A 14131-nucleotide genomic window follows, 5' to 3' on the forward strand; every position below is an offset into this window, starting at 1 on the left:
AGGTCAGGGGGATCTAAATGACGATTGGGGCGCAGGTCAGGGGAATCTAAACGACGATTGTGGGGTCAGGTCGGGGGGGATCTAAATGACGATTGGGGGGCCAAGTCAGGAGGATCTAAATGACGATTGGGGGGCCAGGTCAGGGGGATCTGAATGACGATTGGGGGGCAGGTCAGGGGAATCTAAATGACGATTGGGGGGCCATGTCAGGGGATCTAAATGACGTTTGGGGGCAGGTCAGGGGGATATAAATGACGAATGGGGGGCCAGGTCAGGGGGATCTAAATGACGATTGGGGGGCCAGGTCAGGGGGATCTGAATGACGATTGGGGGGCAAGTCAAGAGGATCTAAATGACGATTGGGGGGGCCAAGTCAGGGGGGTCTAAATGACGATTGGGGGGCAGGTCAGGGGGATCTAAATGACGAATGGGGGGCCAGGTCAGGGGGATCTAAATGACGATTGGGGGGCAGGTCAGGGGGATCTAAATGACGATTGGGGGGCAGGTCAGGGGGATCTAAATGACGATTGGGGGGCAGGTCAGGGGGATCTAAATGACGATTTGGGGGTCAGGTCAGGAGTATCTAAATGACGATTGGGGGGCCAGGTCAGGAGTATCTAAATGATCATTGGGGGGCCAGGTCAGGGGATCTAAATGACGATTGGGGGCCAGGTCAGGGGATCTAAATGACGATTGGGGGGCCAGGTCAGGAGTATCTAAATGACGATTGTGGGGTCAGGTCAGGAGTATCTAAATGACGATTGGGGGGCCAGGTCAGGGGGATCTAAATGACGATTGGGGCGCAGGTCAGGGGAATCTAAATGACGATTGGGGGGCAGGTCGGGGGGGATCTAAATGACGATTGGGGGGGCCAAGTCAGGAGGATCTAAATGACGATTGGGGGGCTAGGTCAGGGGGATCTGAATGACGATTGGGGGGGCAGGTCAGGGGAATCTAAATGACGATTGGGGGGCAGGTCAGGGGAATCTAAATGACGATTGGGGGGCAGGTCAGGGGGATCTAAATGACGATTGGGGGGCCAAGTCAGGAGGATATAAATGACGATTGTGGGGCCAGGTCAGGGGGATCTAAATGACGATTGGGGGCAGGTCAGGGGAATCTAAATGACGATTGGGGGGCAGGTCGGGGGGATCTAAATGACGATTGGGGGGCCGGTCAGGAGGATCTAAATGACGATTGGGGGGCCAGGTCAGGGGGATCTGAATGACGATTGGGGGGCAAGTCAAGAGGATCTAAATGACGATTGGGGGGCCAGGTCAGGGGGATCTAAATGACGATTGGGGGCAGTTCAGGGGATCGAAATGACGTTGAAGCCGTCCCATGCAAGCAGTAGGCCACTATCTATGTTCAGGTGTTTGCGACGACAAACAAAATCGATTGCAGCAGCTCGGTGCGGCTTTGGCCTGTCGGGCTCACAATGATAAACATTGAGTGTGGAATGTATTTAGACCCTCTCGGGTACGACCTCCACCCCTCTAACCTCCCCCATCTTCCCTTCCATTTACCCACAATGCTCCACAATGAAGGAGGCAATTTGGTTTTAATGTTCGTCCATTAAAGGTCTTTTAATTATATTTGATGCCAAGGTACTCTCTCAATTAATTAATTACCGCGATGTTTGTGACCACCTTGTGTCTGCAAGATCTGACGTCCCCTGTACCTGCGTCACTCTTCCTCTTCTTCACACTTTTCTCTGTATTGCTGATGTTAACGTGATGTGACGGCAAAACTCTCGACCACTCGAAGTCACTTTTAGGGCGGGATCAAAAACAACATTCAAACCCCCAAACCCTACCCGTACCCCTCACCTAACAGCATATTTATACGTTCCTGCTCGGCGCCATATCAGGTTCACCGTAATTCCGTTGGTGACGTCATGGCCGAAGCGATATTCTAGCTGTGTCTCTCATGCGAGTCAAATTTGTTTCCTGTGGCTAGAGATCAGTGATCAAAAGCAGATCCCCAAACTTTACACCACTTGGGTTAACTTTAACACCGACTACCTTTGTGAACTTTAAGCACCGTCGACCCTTGGGAAGACCTGCCACGCCTGGTGCAAGTCCATGGAAGAGGTGGTGGTGTCTGGTCTGGTGTGGTGGTGTCTGGTGTGGTGTGGTGGTGTCTGGTGTGGTGGTGTCTGGTATGTTGTGGTGTGGTGGTGTCTGGTGTGGTGTGGTGGTGTCTGGTGTGGTGTGGTGGTGTCTGGTTTGGTGTGATGGTGTTTGGTGTGGTGTGGTGTGGTGGTGTCTGGTCTGGTTTGGTGGTGTCTGGTCTGGTGTGGTGGTGTGGTAGTGTCTGGTGTGGTGTGGTGTGGTGGTGTCTAGTCTGGTCTGGTGTGGTGTGGTGGTGTCTGGTCTGGTGTGGTGTGGTGGTGGCTGGTCTGGTGTGGTGGTGTGTGGTGTGGGGTGTCTGGGGTAGTGTGGGGTGGTGGGTGTGGTGTGGTGTGGTGGTGTCTGGTTTTGTGTAGTGGTGTCTGGTCTGGTGTTGTGTGGTGGTGTCTGGTGTGGTGTGGTGTGGTGGTGTCTGGTCTGGTTTGGTGGTGTCTGGTGTGGTTGTGGTGTTGTCTGGTGTGGTGTGGTGGTGTCTGGTGTGGTGTGGTGGTGTCTGGTGTGGTGTGGTGGTGTCTGGTCTGGTGTGGTGTGGTGGTGTTTGGTGTGGTGAGGTGTGGTGGTGTCTGGGATAGTATGGTGTGGTGGTGTCTGGTCTGGTTGGTGGTGTCTGGTCTGGTTTTGTGGTGTCTGGTGTGGTGTGGTGGTGTTTGGGGAAGTGTGGTGTGGTGGTGTCTGGTCTGGTGTGGTGTAGTCTGGTCTGGTATGGTGTGGTGGTGTCTGGTGTAGTGTGGGGGGTTTGTGTCTGGTGTGGTGTGTTGGTGTCTGGTGTGGTGTGGTGGTGTCTCGTCTTGTCTGGTGTGGTGTGGTGGTCTGTTCTGGTGTGGTGTGGTGGTGTCTGGTCTGGTCTGGTGTGGTGTGGTGGAGTCTGGTGTGGTGTGGTGGTGTCTGGTGTGGTGTGGTTGTGTCTGGTGGTGTCTGGTCTGGTGTGGTGTGGTGGTGTCTGGTGTTGTGCGGTAGAGTCTGGTGTGGTGTGGTGTGGTGCATGGTGGTTTTAAGTGGGTGGAGGAGGGGAGAGCGACGGTAGGCGGATCGGATCTCTCTCGCGCTCTCTCTCTCTCTGCTCCGCCCTGGGCAGCCCCGGCCGGCACGACGTACAGATCCACCTCCCACTCCTGACTAGTCTCGCCCGCAAATTTGGAGCCTGCGGCTGTGCGTCGCGACCGACCGGCGGACTGCCCGTGTGATCACTGCGCTTGCCTTGGGTTGTGCTCCCTCCTCCCTTCCCGCGACGACCCCCTCCTGCCAACTGCGCCGAAGAGTTCAGCTAAAGTTTCGCGGAACTTTCGATTCACGGCGTACGGGGATGGAGTGCCGTACGTGAGGGCGCCCTGGCCGTGCACCCCCGTGCCTTAGGCCTATTATATCTTGACCCGAAGATCCCGCCGTTCTCCCTGCACCGAGGAATCCGTCCGTGCGGGTCCCGAGGTCCGCGGCAGCGATCATGACTCGGGGTCCCGAGTCGTCGTGTCTGCTCTACCTGCTGTGTCTCGCCCTGTCCGCGGGGGGTCAAGCCACCTCGTACGGGCTCGGCCTTGGGGGGCTCGGGGTGGGGGTCGGGGGGACGGAGGACGGTGGCGACGAACGGCGCTGTGAACCGATCCGCATCTCGACGTGCCAAGGCCTGGGCTACAACGACACGAGGATGCCCAACTTGGTGGGTCACGAGTCGCAGAACGACGCCGAACTCCAACTGCAGACCTTCACACCTCTCGTGCAGTATGGCTGCGCTCACCAACTGCAGGTAACGATGCTCTTCACCTGATGTCCGCCACACGGTGTAGCTACGTCTGCACAACACACTTCACGTTCTTATCAAAACGCGCCACTGAATCTACACCTTCAGTCTGTCCGTAACAAGCGTTTTGTTAGGTGTTCTTGGTGTACGGGCAGGTAAGCAAACTTCAAGATTCAAATTTTTCATTTAATCGAGCTCCATTTTTCGTGGTTCCACTTTTACGATAAAGGAACTTTTTTTTGGTGATCAAATTCATCTTCTGCACTTTCATATGCTGCCAATTTCATACTTATATGATTGAAAATAACAGGATAGTTCAGAGGTAGGCGTACCGTCACCTCTCGAGTTGTTCCGTTCACGTTTCATACCCAACGGAATATCGGATCTGACAGGTGCTTCGCATCCTTTCCCCATGGGGATGTTAAGTCAGCTGCAAGCCTTCAAGACCATGTGGATGTTAAAGAGTGACTTTTGAAAAGGCCAAAAACAATGGCAAACCTCCTACTGCAGACCAACGTGTGCCCTCAAATTGCATTGACAGCTTCTTGCATACATCTGCAGTGCATTAGGATGAAGGCAGCACACGCGTTGGTAGAACATACGTCATCGGTACCTCAAAATGAGTTGCATGTCTCCGTTGCTGTGGTACCTGCCCTCATGATGAGGGTCAAAAGGTTAACGACAGCAAAATGGTTTTCCTTGATATAAATTAAACAAGAATGTATCAATTGAATGCAGGTTTATTAGCAACAACGATGAACAATCAATCTGCAAGACAAAGAAAGCGATGGTAGATATTAGAATAAGATAATAGATACAGAATATGCAAATAACAATGCGCAGTATTACACAAGATGAGAACGCAATAGAGAACAGCACCATACAAGAGTTGTCTATCTCCCTTTCCCAAAAACGTTCAATTGTGACACAGAATAAAACGAAACTGGAGACCGAGAAAAAGGATCACATGAGTTTATAATTGATATTCTTCTGAATTGAATCGGGCTGGTGGTTTGATAATTCGCTTCGGGCGGCCCGTCACCACCCGATCAATCGTCGGAGTCCTCTGAGGGCAGTTCGTAATTTCCTGGTCCATTGTGGGAGTCTCCGGTGGGTGGTTCACTATCGCCCTGTCCGACGCCGGAGTCCCCTCCAGCTGGTCCATCATCACCCGAACCGTCAAGGGGGCAGAAATAGGCAGTGACCGTGGAGGTGTGGCGGTGGTCTGCACATGTGGTTGGTTAGCGACTCTCGCGGGTGGTGTCATCGCGGTGGTGGAGCGGAGTGTCTGTGATGGTAAGCCCGGCGCAATGACATGTTGGGGTTCACCCTTCTGGGGAGTGGTAACAGGATTGAGACAGACTCTTGGAGCGGCGATGGGTTGGGTACCAGACATTAAGTATTTCGGTACGATTGGCATAACACTTGGCATAACGGTTGGCAGCATGCCACTTTTGCCAGTCGTAGTGGGAGTTGTCATGCTGAAAGGCGTAAAACGTCGCAGGAACTTACGATTCCGGAGAGTGATTCTTCCGGAGCCATCCACCTTGACAACGTATTGATCGAATTGTTTTACCTCAATCACGGTTCCGGTCCGTTCCCATTTTCGTGGTTCCAGGCCGGTCTGGTTCTGGATCCGGACATGGTCCCCGACGGCCAGTGGAGGTAGTTTTGTCGTGTGTTCAGAGAGTCTTTCGATCTCCCTGGCATGCCGAATGCGCAAAGCTTCCTCACGATTGTTGCGTGTTTCCCGCCAGGTGTCCGATGGCAAGTATCTGCCTGGGATGATGGGTATGAAGTCCTTGACTGGCCTCTTGAAGATGATCATGGCTGGAGACAACCTAGTGTCCTGATCCGGTGCATTCCGGTACTGGAGTATTGCACGTTGGAACCGATCAGTGTCTAGTTCACCATTGGAACCAGTGTTATCGGTGATCATTCTTTTCGATGTTTTGACTGCGATCTCGGCACGACAGTTGCTGTGTGGGAAGGCAGTGGCTGACAACCGATGGTTAACGCCCCACCGACGCAAGAAGTCTTGGGTGTCATGTGCCGTGAATTCTGGCCCACAGTCAGATGCCAATTCGTCGGGGATACCATAAGTGGCGAAGTTCGACCGCAGACATTTCACTAGGCCTTGTGCCCCGCCAGTAGTTAGCTGATTTGTCGGGTTTCAATAATGTCGCCATTGGTTGTGCGACCAGACAGGTGTAGGAGCATGGCGCCGATAATCCGGACCCTTCCACTGTTAACAGCATTCATCTTCAGGTTGACAGGTAACAGGTCTTCATTACGCAGCCCGAGTTTGTGGAAAATATTAAGTCCTGTGAGGCAGCTTTGACAGCCAGTGTCGGCCATGGCCTGGAGCCTGGCCGATTTTGGTCGGGATGACAGTGGCTGGCCGAAATGGTCATAAGATTCCTTATCGATCCGTGCTATGAGTTTTATGTACGGCTGTGGTTGAGACTTCTTCTTGGTCCAGCCAGAGAGGTGGTCAAATATATGGTGGTCGAGGTGTAGTGGAGTTGACAAGGTGGCCATGGCCCTTTTAATTTGCGGCTTCCAAATGGCCGTTTCTCGTTCCGTGACAGAGCAGAGGAGATCGTGGACCTGGCTGCTTTCTTCCACATCATGAGCATCCATTGATTTGTCCGTAGGTTTGTTGTCCGCCTTTTTCGTGCCTCCCCGGCAGACATGTGCAAAATGGCCGCGAGTGGCGCATTTACTGCATGTTTTCCCGTAGGCATTGCAGAATTGACGCCTTTGGTCGATGTTCGGCTGTTTGCCATGACCAGTTTTGCCGCAATAACTACAAATGGCCGCCTGCTTGTCGGTAGTGATCAGGGCTCTTTTGTTCTTCCAGTTTTTGTATTGGCTTGCGCCATGAGCGCCTTCACTATCGAGCAAGGCATTCTGGGAACGTTTCCCTGCTTCCTTGGCCTCTACGAAAGTGAGAACTTCCTCCAAGCTCATGTTCTGATTTTGATCGCCGAGAATGTCCTGTTGTATATCTTGATCGGCGAGTCCCCGACATAGGACATCGCGAACCATGTCCTTGGTGTAGTTGACATCAGTAGGGGGATTGCATGAGCATACAACAGAAAACTTGCAGATCTCAGCTTGACCAGCCAGACGGGCTGCGTAGGTACGAATTGGTTCTTCTCGGTCCTGTCGCATGTTGTGGAGGTTTACGCGGGACACCATGGTATTCTCCTCTCGGACAGCAAGGGACCGAATGGCTTGTAGTATAGCTGCCTCGTCCTTGATTTCAATGCGTGGGTTGCTGCGGTGGAGGTCACGTCGTAGGTTATCATCACAACATTCAAGGAGTTGAACGCGAACATCATTGCCGATTATCTGGGTCGCTGCCTTGTAACCATCCCATCTTCTGGTGAAATATTGCCAATCTTCGCTGGTACCGCCGGTTTGGATACGAGGACGGCTGACTTTGTCCGGTTTGGCTGGTGCAATGGACGTGTGGGTCATGGCGTGGATGGAGAGCTGGATAGCAGCAACGGCATTGTCAGTGCTGTCAGTAACGTAGACACAGCTCGGGAAGGGGCAGACTGCAGCAGGCATCTTCAGATGAGTTGATTGTTCATAAACAAGAATGTATCAATTGAATGCAGGTTTATTAGCAACAACGATGAACAATCAATCTGCAAGACAAAGAAAGCGATGGTAGATATTAGAATAAGATAATAGATACAGAATATGCAAATAACAATGCGCAGTATTACACAAGATGAGAACGCAATAGAGAACAGCACCATACAAGAGTTGTCTATAAATCAGTGTTAATGTTCTACATCTTCCTTCCTGACTGCGTCTCGTTCTCACTCTCAACGTCTTGCCCGATTGATCCAGCACCATCTTGCCGTAATTCCAGGAGGGGCCCTTGACCGCCTCTCTGGTCGTCCTGTCCATGACCCCCTGGAGGGATAACGAATGTGCATGTTGTCCCAGCTGTCCCCGCTAAACGATGGACAAACAGTGCTAGCGGGAGTACAAATTGGCCACCAGGAAGGCAATGATAAACCTCGGAGTTTTCTCTTTATTGTGTTGACTTCATTGAGGCAGTCTGTAGATGTTTACCCAGGAAATGGGTCACGCTTCTTGCACCACGGGGCGCGTGCTCTCGGGGCCAATGATTCGCCGGAATGGGTAGGGTTTCGGGAGGCAAGGAGTGAGGAGCACAAGATTACCAAACATATATCGACATATATATCCGTTTAAATCATTCCAACCTTTTGATATTGTCGGTCGATGCAAGAAAGGAAATCCACACCGGTGGTACAAATCACTCACAAAAGGGGGGGGGGGGGGGGTATCCCAACATCAACACTGAAATCAAGGAACTATAAGCTGACCTCGTGAGAGAGAGAGAGAGAGAGAGAGAGAGAGAGAGAGGGGTAGATGTACAGAGAGGGAGGGGAGGAAGAGGGAAGGTGAGGGGGAGTTAGTGGGGAGAGGGGGGGGGAGAAGGGGAGGGGGGGGACAAAGAGGAGAGAGAGAGAGAGAGAGTGGTTGAGGTGTAGAGAAGAATGAGGTAGAGAGAGGAAGAGGTGGAGACAAACTGCAGAGGGAAAGAGAGAGAGGAGGGAAGAAGAGATAAAGAGAACAGAGGAACAGAGAAAGGGGGTTGGGAGAGCGAGGAAAAGGGAGAGAAAAAGAGAGAGAGGTTGAGGTATAGAGAGAGGAGAAAGGGAGAGAAGGGTGAGATAAAGAATAGAGGAGGGATAGAGAAAGAGGGTTGAGAGGGAGAGGGAAAGGGAGCGAGAAAAAGGGTTGGGAGAGACAGGAAATGGGAGAGAGGAGGAGGGAAGGGGGATATAAAGAAGAGAGGGGTGATGGAGAAAGAGGGTTGAGAGAGAGAAAGATAGAGGGGTTATAGAGGTGGTATGGAGAGGGGGACGGAAGGGAGAGATAAAGAGGAGAGGGGGTAAAGAGCAAGAGGGTTGGGAGAGGCAGGGAGAGAGAAAAGAGGGTTGGGAGGGGCAGGGAGAGAGGCAAGAGGGTTGGGAGAGGCAGGGAGAGAGAAAAGAGGGTTGGGAGAGGCAGGGAGCGAGAAAAGAGGGTTGGGAGGGGCAGGGAGAGAGGCAAGAGGGTTGGGAGAGGCAGGAGAGAAAAGAGGGTTGGGAGAGGCAGGGAGAGAGAAAAGAGGGTTGGGAGAGGCAGAGAGAGAAAAGAGGGTTGGGAGAGGGAGGGAGAGAGAAAAGAGGGTTGGGAGATGCAGGGAGAGAGAAAAGAGGGTTGGGAGAGGCAGGGAGAGAAAAGATGATTGGGAGAGGCAGAGAGACAGAAAAGAGGGTTGGGAGAGGCAGGGAGAGAGAAAAGAGGATTGTGAGAGGCAGGGAGAGAGAAAAGAGGATTGGGAGAGGCAGGGAGCGAGAAAAGAGGGTTGGGAGAGGCAGGGAGAGAAAAGATGATTGGGAGAGGCAGAGAGACAGAAAAGAGGGTTGGGAGAGGCAGGGAGAGAGAAAAGAGGATTGTGAGAGGCAGGGAGAGAGAAAAGAGGGTTGGGAGAGGCAGGGAGCGAGAAAAGAGGGTTGGGAGAGGCAGGGAGAGAAAAGATGATTGGGAGAGGCAGAGAGACAGAAAAGAGGGTTGGGAGAGGCAGGGAGAGAGAAAAGAGGATTGTGAGAGGCAGGGAGAGAGAAAAGAGGGTTGGGAGAGGCAGGGAGCGAGAAAAGAGGGTTGGGAGAGGCAGGGAGAGAAAAGATGATTGGGAGAGGCAGAGAGACAGAAAAGAGGGTTGGGAGAGGCAGGGAGAGAGAAAAGAGGATTGTGAGAGGCAGGGAGAGAGAAAAGAGGGTTGGGAGAGGCAGGGAGCGAGAAAAGAGGGTTGGGAGAGGCAGGGAGAGAAAAGATGATTGGGAGAGGCAGAGAGACAGAAGAGAGGGTTGGGAGAGGCAGGGAGAGAGAAAAGAGGATTGTGAGAGGCAGGGAGAGAGAAAAGAGGATTGGGAGAGGCAGGGAGAGAAAAGAGTGTTGGGAGAGGCAGGGAGAGAGATAAAAGAGGGTTGGGAGAGGCAGGGAGAGAGAAAAGAGGGTTGGGAGAGACAGAGAGAGAGAAAAGAGGGTTGGGAGAGACAGGGAGCAAGAAAAGAGGGTTGGGAGGGAGAGGGACAGAGAAAAGAGGGTTGGGAGAGACAGGGAGCAAGAAAAGAGGGTTGGGAGGGAGAGGGACAGAGAAAAGAGGGTTGGGAAGGAGCAGGAGAGAGAAAAGAGGATTGGGAGGGAGAGGGAGAGAGAAAAGAGGATTGGGAGATGCAGGGAGAGAGAAAAGAGGGTTGGGAGGGAGAGAGAAAAGAGGGTTGGGAGGGAGAGGGAGAGAGAAAAGAGGGTTGGGAGATGCAGGGAGAGAGAAACGAGGGTTGGGAGGGAGAGGGAGAGAGAAAAGAGGGTTGGGAGGGAGAGGGAGAGAGAAAAGAGGGTTGGGAGGGAGAGGGAGAGAGAAAAGAGGGTTGGGAGGGAGAGGGAGAGAGAAAAGAGGGTTGGGAGGGAGAGGGAGAGAGAAAAGAGGATTGGGAGGGAGAGGGAGAGAGAAAAGAGGGTTGGGAGGGAGAGGGAGAGAGAAAAGAGGGTTGGGAGGGAGAGGGAGAGAGAAAAGAGGGTTGGGAGGGAGAGGGAGAGAGAAAAGAGGGTTGGGAGAGGCAGGCAGAGAGAAAAGAGGGTTGGGAGGGAGAGGGAGAGAGAAAAGAGGGTTGGGAGGGAGAGGGAGAGAGAAAAGAGGGTTGGGAGGGAGAGGGAAGGGTAGAGAGAGATTTGTTTTTCATCTCCCTAATATTTGGCAGATCAAAGGGTACAGGTTAGCTAACGGGGCTGGCGCTGGTGGAAAAGGCCGAGGATGGGGAGGAGCGGGGAATGCTGTGTTTCGGCTGCGGTTTCAATCCGTCATGCCGGCTGCTCGTCCCTGCTACCGTTTTTTCCCTTCACGTGTCTGATCCGAGATGGCTCTGCCGGGTGAACCGTTTGCGTGAAATGTTTCAAACTTCCCGCCTGTTTTTCTCACCAATGCAATCATCATGTACTTTTGGATAACCAAACCGTCTTCCGTTACCATGATGCTCATTGGTAAATTGTCGTAGTTAACCTTGAACTACAAAATACAGCACTTCCATAAAATCCGTCACCCTAGCTCTAAGTAGCCGGCCTGTGTATTTACCAACAAAAACAAACAAACAAACATAAAATTAGCCATAGAGTATGACGATAACCCTCACTTGTTTAAACAAATCCAAGTTCAACAAACTCTGCTGTCAGTTGTTTCCAACCATTTTTTACAGTAATCCTCGTAGTTGGTGTTGTAAGCAGAGGCAGCTGTATATATATATATATAATATTATAAGCATTGGAACAGACTCAGAGTCTTAAAAATCCCAGGAATGTTGGGAATTGTGAGTCTTTTGTTACTTAATAAAAATAGGTTTAAAAAAAAGAAAAGAAAAACAACCCTGCCGCCATGTTTGGGACGTATCACCGATACTGAGAAGGACGAGAGTGGGGCGACGGTACCCGGCGAGCCTGGGTGCAGGAGGCGGGGGTATTGTGGACATTCTCGAGCACATTCCTGATAGGGAAATGAAAATCGAGACAGACTTTCAAAGAAAACAAGAGCTAATGCAAATACAAACGGAAGGCACCAGAGAAACGGACAAACATGGACGATGGATGAAGAGCCGGTGGCGTAATGGTTGGACCGTCTGCGCAGAGTCCGTCCGGTCGGTGTTTCAACCCTGGCCCGGTTGACCTCCTTCTGGCCCGGTTCTGGCCCGGATAGAGGCGATCCTTCCTTTCTTGATATTCAGCATTTAGAGGATAGAGCGCCGACAAACCACCATCGGCTGGCAACAGCAGCGTCGTCTTTATGGGCCTAATGGCCTCCTTCTGCGTGTACGCTCCTTGTAATGGAACTCGTATAAACTTTATCCAGCTCTGTAAATGGCCTTGGCTGTGATTAGATTCGACTGCACACAAAACGAGGCAAATACGTCGGATAGATAGGATGGCGCCATGGGGCTGTTTTGGGGGTAAACAGCGCAAATACGGCAAGGAAGAGTGAGCGTGCCTTACCCGCGTCTAACCCCCCAAGAAGTTTGTCCTTCAGTGTCTGACATCCCCACCCCACTTCCTGTTACAAAATCAAATCTACACCGTTTCCCCCCTTGTTTGCCCCTTTTCCTCACTTCATCCCCTGCATCTCTTTCTGTGCAGCTTCTCCTCCACCATCTGCACTCCATTCATCATGAACCTCCACCCTCGATATGACAATGAAATTTCCCTTTTCTTTTTTGAATTTCCAATCCCCTTTTATAAAGCATTGTAACAAAACCGAGGGGGATACAGGGATCGACAACTTCAACTGTTCGGGCGTTCAGCACCTTTTCCACACCCGCATCACTTTTCTGCTGCACAGCTGATGTGAACCAGGCAGAGCTGGAAAGGAAACAAAACCAGTGATTGAAACCTGATGAAAGAAATACAAGCATTAGGTTTTGCGGGCGTCATTCATAGCGGCCACGTTGTTATTAATGACTTTCTCCAGAATGCACTCCGTATGTTCTTTGTGGTGACGACTTTCCCATGAGAGTCTGAATGGAGAGGAAAAAAAAGGATATTTCAAATGTGGAAAATTAATGTACTGGTATGTTGGCACTTGGGAGGAAGCGAACATGGAACTTATGGGTGAACGGGCTTCGCAAAAATGTATAAATATCCTGTGTAAGCCTGCAGGGTGACGGGTAAGCCTGCGGGGTGACGGGTAAGCCTGCAGGGTGACGGGTAAGCCTGCGGGGTGACGGGTAAGCCTGCGGGGTGACGGGTAAGCCTGCGGGGTGACGGGTAAGCCTGCGGGGTGACGGGTAAGCCTGCAGGGTGACGGGTAAGCCTGCAGGGTGACGGGTAAGCTTGCAGGGTGACGGGTAAGCCTGCAGGGTGACAGGTAAGCCTGCAGGGTGACGGGTAAGCCTGCAGGGTGACGGGTAAGCCTGAAGGTAACGGCTCGGTCTGCAGTGTGACAGTAGGCCTGCAGGGTAATGGGTAGGCATGTAGGGTGACGGTAGGCCTGCAGGCCTGCAGGGTGATGGGTAGGCATGTAGGGTGACGGTAAGCCTGCAGGGTGACGGGTAAGCTTGCAGGGTGACGGGTAAGCCTGCAGGGTGACGGGTAAGCTTGCAGGGTGACGGGTAAGCCTGCAGGGTGACGGGTAAGCCTGCAGGGTGACGGGTAAGCCTGCAGGGTGACGGGTAAGCCTGCAGGGTGACGGGTAAGCCTGAAGGTAACGGCTCGGTCTGCAGTGTGACAGTAGGCCTGCAGGGTAATGGGTAGGCATGTAGGGTGACGGTAGGCCTGCAGGCCTGCAGGGTGATGGGTAGGCATGTAGGGTGACGGTACGCCTGCAGGGCGATGGGTAAGCCTGCAGGGTGACGAGTAGGCCTGCAGGGTGACGAGTAGGCCTGCAGGTTGACAGGTAAGCTTGCAGGGCGATGGGGGGGTGGAGGGAGACGGGTAGGCGGTTTTTAATGTTGTTTAATGTTGGTTTTTTAATGTTTTCAATTAATGTTGAAGACCTGAGGATGCATGGAGGAAAGCTCGAAGGTTGTCCAATTGTGCAAGACCAGATGAACACACCAAAAAGGAACAAGCATTCTGAGTATTGCGCTGCAATACATGTCCCCTACCTGCATTGGGTAGCACTGTCATAGAAGACAGTATTATGACTTACCGCACTCCAAATTATAGTCCAGAAAACTGTTGGAGAAATTGCCAAAGTTCAAAGTGCCATAACTTTGTCAAAAATGATCGAAACGTCGTGAAGTTCGAACTTGATCTGTATCTTATCATGAAGAAACGATGTGCCAAGTTTGAAATTATTAGCATTAAGAGTTTAGGAAAAAAGTCCGGAAAACTGTTCTTTGCGTGACGGACACTGACGGACCGACAGATTGACAGACGGAGGGACAGAGTGCAAACCTATAGTCCCCTACGGTGTTCACCGGTAGGGGACTAATAAGAGGCCACCCATGTGTCGAGTCAGAGTGGAGCAACTGCTGTAATTTGGCCCCCGATGCTGCTCAGAGCTTCATCCTCCACATCATTTAAAAGTGCAGGGTAGAACACCAGACCCTGGTCCACATCATTTCAAAGTGCATGGGCGAACACCAGACCCTGGTCTACATCATTTAAAAGTGCATGGGAGAACACCAGACCCTGGTCCACATCATTTAAAAGTGCATGGTAGAACACCAGACCCTGGTCTACA

The 14131-nt window shown here is 52.0% G+C and overlaps 1 protein-coding gene across 1 annotated transcript in view; it reads left to right on the plus strand.

Moving 5' to 3' along the window:
• Window positions 1-3242: 3242 nt before the first annotated feature.
• LOC137427015 (frizzled-4) overlaps window positions 3243-14131 on the plus strand; it is a 14447-nt gene continuing 3558 nt past the window's right edge. Inside the window, exon 1 of the mRNA XM_068116111.2 lies at window positions 3243-3873. Coding sequence (XP_067972212.2) covers window positions 3574-3873 — 300 coding nt within the window. The 5' untranslated portion in view covers window positions 3243-3573. The remainder of the gene's footprint in view (window positions 3874-14131) is intronic.

The sequence above is a fragment of the Myxine glutinosa genome, chromosome 5, assembly GCF_964187855.1.
Source record: "Myxine glutinosa chromosome 5, kmMyxGlut1.1, whole genome shotgun sequence".
Lineage (NCBI taxonomy): Eukaryota > Metazoa > Chordata > Myxini > Myxiniformes > Myxinidae > Myxine > Myxine glutinosa.